This window comes from Trichoplusia ni, unplaced genomic scaffold (assembly GCF_003590095.1).
Source record: "Trichoplusia ni isolate ovarian cell line Hi5 unplaced genomic scaffold, tn1 tig00001384, whole genome shotgun sequence".
Lineage (NCBI taxonomy): Eukaryota > Metazoa > Arthropoda > Insecta > Lepidoptera > Noctuidae > Trichoplusia > Trichoplusia ni.
Window position 1 is genome coordinate 10,453 of NW_020800120.1, and position 6,697 is coordinate 17,149.

At 39.5% G+C, this 6,697-nt stretch overlaps 1 protein-coding gene across 1 annotated transcript; it reads right to left on the reverse strand.

The window, feature by feature from the left end:
* Window positions 1-1,503: 1,503 nt before the first annotated feature.
* Window positions 1,504-6,693, reverse strand: LOC113507286 (transcription initiation factor TFIID subunit 4-like; the record flags this gene model as incomplete). Its single annotated transcript, XM_026890149.1, has 4 exons — window positions 1,504-2,896; window positions 3,038-3,373; window positions 5,999-6,194; window positions 6,344-6,693. Coding segments are annotated over 4 exons (1,014 nt in total), but the record flags the coding sequence as incomplete, so codon positions are not given.
* Between the last annotated feature and the right edge of the window lie 4 nt (window positions 6,694-6,697).

Here is a 6,697-nt window from a genome sequence, read left to right on the forward strand (position 1 = left end):
AGTATTTTGTTTTTGTATATACTCGTATAGTGTCACAAGATTTAGTAAAATATCGAACGATCTTAAATCCATTCGAAGATAATTTCTGAAGTCTGCCGGTTCTAAAACACTCATTATATTCATGTTTGATAACCTGTAGCGCAGTAATAAATATTCCTTGACCCACGTCTTTTTTTTGTCTGTATATTGATGGACCCAACGGCCACAGCCACGGCGAGGCAAATTTTTTGATTTTTGGACAGCACTGGAGCCATTTTGTTTATAGTAGATAGTAAAACGTTCGCCTTTGTTGTGTTTCAGCAGGCAACTGATTTAGTAACTATATTTTGAACAGTGTGATTAGAAGCTTCTAATTTCGTTCCTTTTCTGAATTCTGATTTAGGTTACTAAATTTAGTAGTCTAATAAGCCTTTAAGCCGATTTGGCAATTCGAACGGTCCAATAATTAAATCGTTAACAATTCCGGCACACATGTTAATTGAAAATTCGTGTTGAAATGTGGTTTCTCGAACAGCGTATGGATTTTCAGCAGCCCAAATGTGCAAGATGCGATGATTAGTTATTCCAGCTCTAGTAAACATTGCTTCATCAAATCCATAAAATCTCTTTTAAGAAGTTTAGATAACGTCTATGCTGTCGTAATATCTACGTACAAAACACCAACCTCCGCACACTGCCTGCATCTCTCATATTTTGAGCGCGTCGATAGTGATAAGGGTGGAGACTTTTTTTTTTCAACACACGCCACTCTCGTTTTTGATATAGCCAGCCTGATTGCTATTCGGCGAACGCCTAACGTTGGGTCAGCTGACACTAAACGTAGTATTTCTTCATCGATGTCCTGAGGAGTAGCTGAACCATTACAAAATCCATACACAAAATGCCAGCAATATGGGAAGATTCCAAATTAGAAAGTCTAGACATTTTTAAGCCTAAGCCACAAAACTTCTCACAATGTTTTAAAACTTGAGACATCACGAAATACGTAGCGTGCACAATGAACGATCGACTAAACTAGAAAAACCAAAGCCGAAATTAAAAAGGGGCGTAAACTCAGCGTGCTACACAATAAAACCGGTTTTTGTTTACCTGCATCATTGTTTTGTTTTGTAAAAAGTAAAGGTCTCATTCAAGAGTTTGTAGTTGGGTGCATGTTTGAAATAGTAGCAAACATTGTTCTCAGCTATTGTAGGAAATATCATGTAGTTAATAAATAAATTAAAAAAATGTGACATTAGAGGGCATTTTTTAGATTTATGTTGAAACAATGAAAAAAAGAGTTTTACTTTCTTCGAATTTTAATTTTGTTTTTTATTTATTAAATATTTTACTACATTTAGGTTATGTTAAATGATTTAAATTGATAAACCATGATGTCGGCTAGTCAGTAGAAAAAAAAATAATGGAAAAAAATGAACAAACTTAGGAAATTTTGGAAAAAAATTGCAGCACATCACACGCCTTTACAAAAAAAAAGAAAAGAATCATAAAAAAATAACTAAAGCCGCTAAGTCACAAATATAAATATAATTATCAATAATATTGTTCAAGTATTCAAAAAACGCCGGGTGGTCACTTATCCCTGGGACACATTGTCCCAGGGATAAGTGACCACCCGCATATCCTATTAATAATCCCTTAGATAATATACCCACGTTTTGAGTGGCCCCTCTCTCAGCCCCGTAGGGTTATTTTCTTATTTTTAGAACATTTATTTTTTTATTTTATTGAGTAGAATAATGAACGTATTGAGTCCCCTATACTAATTAACTTCGATTCAAGATGCGACTGTGGCGCGGCCAGAAAGGCCACCACGAACGTGTGTTGAGCTTTGCTTTGCAAGGTAATGTAATCGTTTCATAGCAACTTCGTCTTTGGTACCTACATGTGCGGTAATTATAGTACAGTTAAAATCTCGCTGCAGAGTCGGTCATAAATCATAATCGGAGTAGGGATTAGCGCTAGTTGCGCGCGCGCAAGGCCATTCGATAGCGGAATCGTTAAGGTTATCACGTAAACATACTGCATTCATTTTTGTTTCATACAGGGTTACTGGTAACTCGACGTATTTCTTACAGGACGTCACAGTAGGGCTAAAAAGCAACAAATTAAGCCACTAAATGTTCTACCGAAATTCAGCAGTTTCTGAGTTACATAGATTTTAAGTATTTTTATCGAAAATCCCAGATTACATCATTTAGAACCAATTTAAAAATGATTTACGGCGCGACTGTACTGAAATTTAAGTTAATATCATAGTTGTCGCCGTAGCAGATCTTTGTTAATAATTAAAAGTTCAAAAATACCAGTGACCCTGTATATGTTTTATTTTGTTTAAATATTTAATATACTTTGTTGCAAATTAGGTGATAAAAAATAAATGTGTTTTGATTTCTATTACCCACTTACAAACATATAAACCTATCGATATCACTCATCGACTGCAAAGATGTACAGGACAACGGGTGGGCGTGGTCTGTCCATAAGGCCCGTGAGTGGGAAAGAAAGCGAAACACTCGAATGATTCATGACCTAGTCTGCAGCGATATGTTAACTATACTATAATCGTAAGGATTTTTATAAATGGTGGTTGTATGCATTTATGTCTAAATTCCTGTGAAGCGCGTATTAGCGTGGATTGTGACCTAACGAGGGCAATCGTAGCACAGCTTAGTGTCGGAGTTTGTTCCATGTTGAGCTACTGCCGTATTTTCGTGAAGGCTATGTTATTTATAGGTCGGGTGTTTTTCGACCATGACTTCCTTTACTTAAGGTAAAGACGGTAGAGTGTTTCAGAGCGCATATACTGGCGGTCTTGCTCCATCCAGTAGATGAGATCGCGGATGTTGATGCGCTTCAGACGTGTGCGGAGCGCCATCTGGCTGTGCCCAGATTGCTAAACAGAAAACAAACACGTATTTCGGACGCTAAACGTAATAATTTATATAACAATACATAAAAGAAAATTTAACAAATTTTCTATTAAGTTCTTCAAATAAAGAGGCGCCTTGTGGTTGAAACTTGCTGTAATACTTACAAATCCCGAGGTGCTGGCGACTCCACTGGAGGTGGGGTCTCCGGAGCCGCCGGGCCCAGCCTCCAGCCTGGCCTTCTTGCGCGGCCCGATGGCCTGCAGCGCCGTGAGGTTGGCTTCGCGCTGGCGCAGCTCTTCCAGCTCAGCGCGCTGCATCTCCTTAGCCTTGGCTTTCAGCTTGGCCTGCTCCGGGTCTTCATTCTTGGACCTTGATTTGGCAGCTCGCAACAACATCTCTCTTTCGGAATCCTCACGTCGCTTCTTGTCGACGCGGTCAAGATCCTCCAAGAACTTCAGCTGACCCTTCACGTCTTGAGTAGTCTCATAACGGGAGTCCGTCTGTAGCAACATTTCAATTGATTATATACTGGTCAAAATAAAATAAGGGCCATCATGTATTTTTTTATTTTTCAAAAGTTCTTTCGTTTGGGATTGACAAAATAATTGTAATTAATTAATAATTTTTTCATGTAAAAACGTAAAAATAATGATTAGAATTATAAGCAATCGTCTGTATTTTTTTTTTAATTAAAACAGATTTTTCTCTAAAAGTTAGCAAAAAGGGTTTAAAAAAAGTCTTTATTATCTTTTTATTTTTATCAATAACATGTATGTTCCTCCCCTCTTTTGAACACATTCTTGAAGTCTAGAAGACATACTCTTTATCAGGTGTCGAACTATTTCTTGTAAAATTTGTAACCAACTTGTTTTGAACACATTTATGAGTTGTCTTTCATTGTGCACGGGTTGATTGGTGTAACGGACGCTTCTTTTAAACAAGTCCCACAGGTACTCAATCGGGTTCAGGTCCGGACTGTTTGCAGGTCACGGCAACACTTGTATACCAGCTTAATTTATAATCTATAGTTAATCTTATAATCTATAGCTTCATTTGTGTCCCTAGCTGTATGTGCGCGAGAATTAATTAAAATTCTGCACCAATTCTTTATGCAAATGGCACCACATGGGGTCTTATGACCTGCTCAATGTATCGCTAAGCCGTTACCGTGCCTTCCTTGACAATTGAGAACTCTGTTTTACCTGATAGCGAAAGTCTAATTCGACGATCATCACAAAAAAAATCAGTTTGGTCTCATCTGTAAACAATACCGTGCCCCAATCACTTGTGCCTCAGTCTTGGTACTGTCTTGCGAATGATAATCGATTCGCACGGTGCGCACTTGTCAATGGGATTCGCACTACACGTCTCCTAGATAAATTTTCTGGTCTTTTCAATTGGTTTCTAATCGTCTAGTCACTAACATTGGTATAGTTACCGGCACAGATCTTGAGCGCTCGGCGGAAAAGTGGAGATCGCTTTGCGCATTGTAAAATAAAACGCCAATCAATTGTGCGTACTCCTCGTCTTGAAGTGCATGCAACTGCAGCTCATGACGGCTATGACGCGATGCGCTGCGGGCCAATCACTGCACTGTAGTCCGCCCCGCGCCTCACTTCTTACCGCAAAAGGGACCCAAAAAATCACTTCTGCGCAGGTGAAGGTCAGCGCTCAAGATCCGTGCCGGTAACTATACCTGTTGCCTGCCGCAGGCGGTTTTGTTAGGAGCAAGCAGTGACGAAGCGCTCTCTACGCGCAGTAAATCGTATATAGCGATCTTCCTGTGATGTGGTTGCTCGAATCCTGTCTGATCCTCGTCTCCTGGTTGCACTCCAGGTCTCTTGAAAATTTTCCAAGGATTTTTGATGGTCCTCCTGAATTAGTTGTGGTCTGTAGGTCCATATGTCTTCGAATCCTAGGCATTGTTCTCTCTTATTGTTTATTCATAGCATGAATAAACATTTAAATTTAGTAAAATTTAACTGTTCATGCAGAAATTCACAGTTTGAATGACTTAAAAGTTGATCTTAAAATAGGGTAAATTCAAGTGGGTCATTAGAAACGTGTATTTCCAGAAACGGGAATTCATTATTTATTTCCCGATGGTCCTTGATTTTTTTTCTATTGCTCCCACCAAATAAGACTGTTACTGTTTTAATTGGCAAAAAAACTTTGAAATCAAAATCAGTCATTTATTTCTTACTATACGTTTCATAATTTACAAAAACTGAGAAGAATGTTGTAAAATAATAATTAAATCTAACGAAGTAACTTATTTAAAAGCTAACTAAGAAACATACAAAAAACATATTTCTGCACAAATCTTTTTAGTGGGACGAACGGCACTAATCGAAGAACACATTCCCATTCGTCCCTTCTTGAATTATGATGGGGACGGTTGGGAACAAATTAAATATTATTTTTGTAAATTCCCGTTTGTCCCTATCGGGCGACGAAATCGAGGGGACGAACGAGAATACACGATTAAAAACATTAAAAAAAATAAGCAGGTTGTATACTCGCATTACTGTTTGTTAACACTTTAAGTATCATCGTTAAAAAGAGTTAGCTACTTAGATAATTTGGGTTAAACTTCAAAATAGTCGAGTGGCCCTTATTTTCTTTTAATTAATATAATATCTACCGCATGCTTAACCTACCCTGCTTAACCTGTGATCGAATCACTTATGATTCGATCACAGGTTACGCTATGCTTGACGCGGTTGGTCCGTAGATGGGTGACCATCTTTGTCATAACGGGTTCCTCTGTGTTTTGGAAGGCACGTTAAATTGTGGGTCCCCGCTGTTATTCCTACATCTTTGACAGTCGTTACAGGTAGTCAGAAGCTTGAAAAGTCTGACAACCAGTCTAACCAAGGGGTATCGTGTTGCCCAGGTAACTAGGTTGAGGAGGTTAGATAGGCAGTCGTTCCTTGTAAAACAATGGTACTTAGCTGAAACCGGTTGGACTGGTAGCCGACCCCAACATAGTTGGGAAAAAGGCTAGGCCAATGAAAAATGGTCTACTAACTAAAAGAAATGTATTGGTATAATGCAAATTTGTTTTTACGCGACACTAGCGGCCTTTGCTATAAATGTAGTTTTATATAATAGTTTCTTTTTACCTTGACTAAGGCGTCTATGCGGTGCTGGGCTATTACAGCCAGCTTCTCAACGATGGTCTTGATACGCTCGTGCAGCGCGTGGCTGAGCAGCCCCGCTACCTCCGGTGACGATTCCTCCAGGCCGTGCTTAGCCGCTATAGCCTTGATGCGGGATTGCATCAAACCCAACGGGACCAGGTACTCTTCTTTGCAAGATCTGATGTGAGAAAATATTTACGAGATATGATTTGAAGTTGTTGCAATAAAAAGCGTGTTTAGCATCATAACGATATCAGAGCTTTAATTACATTTATGGGCTTCAATTCTGGATTTTTTTTATCAAAATTATTATCAAGCATATCGTACCTTATCTGTGCTCCGATCATTTCAGTAGAGCCAAGAATGCGTTGTGATTCCTCGGCTAAGTTCACGCCACCCATGGCGGCAACATCATTGATGTCGTCATCGCCCGCCATCTTATCGTCTCCGAAGGGCTGGGAGAACTGGCTCGAAGACTTCTTCTCTTTTTCTTTCAAGAGAGACTTGCCGGGAGCGAGAACAGCGTTGAGGCTAGCGGGAGTGGTGGATCTTGGAAAGTTTGCCTTGCTGTTCACTGTCATCGCCTTTCCACTGCTCACTTTGTTCACGTTGATCTTAGTGTGAAGCGGGATGTTCTGCAATACGGCAATGGTGCTGCCTCCTTTCTGCGCCGGCTTCTGG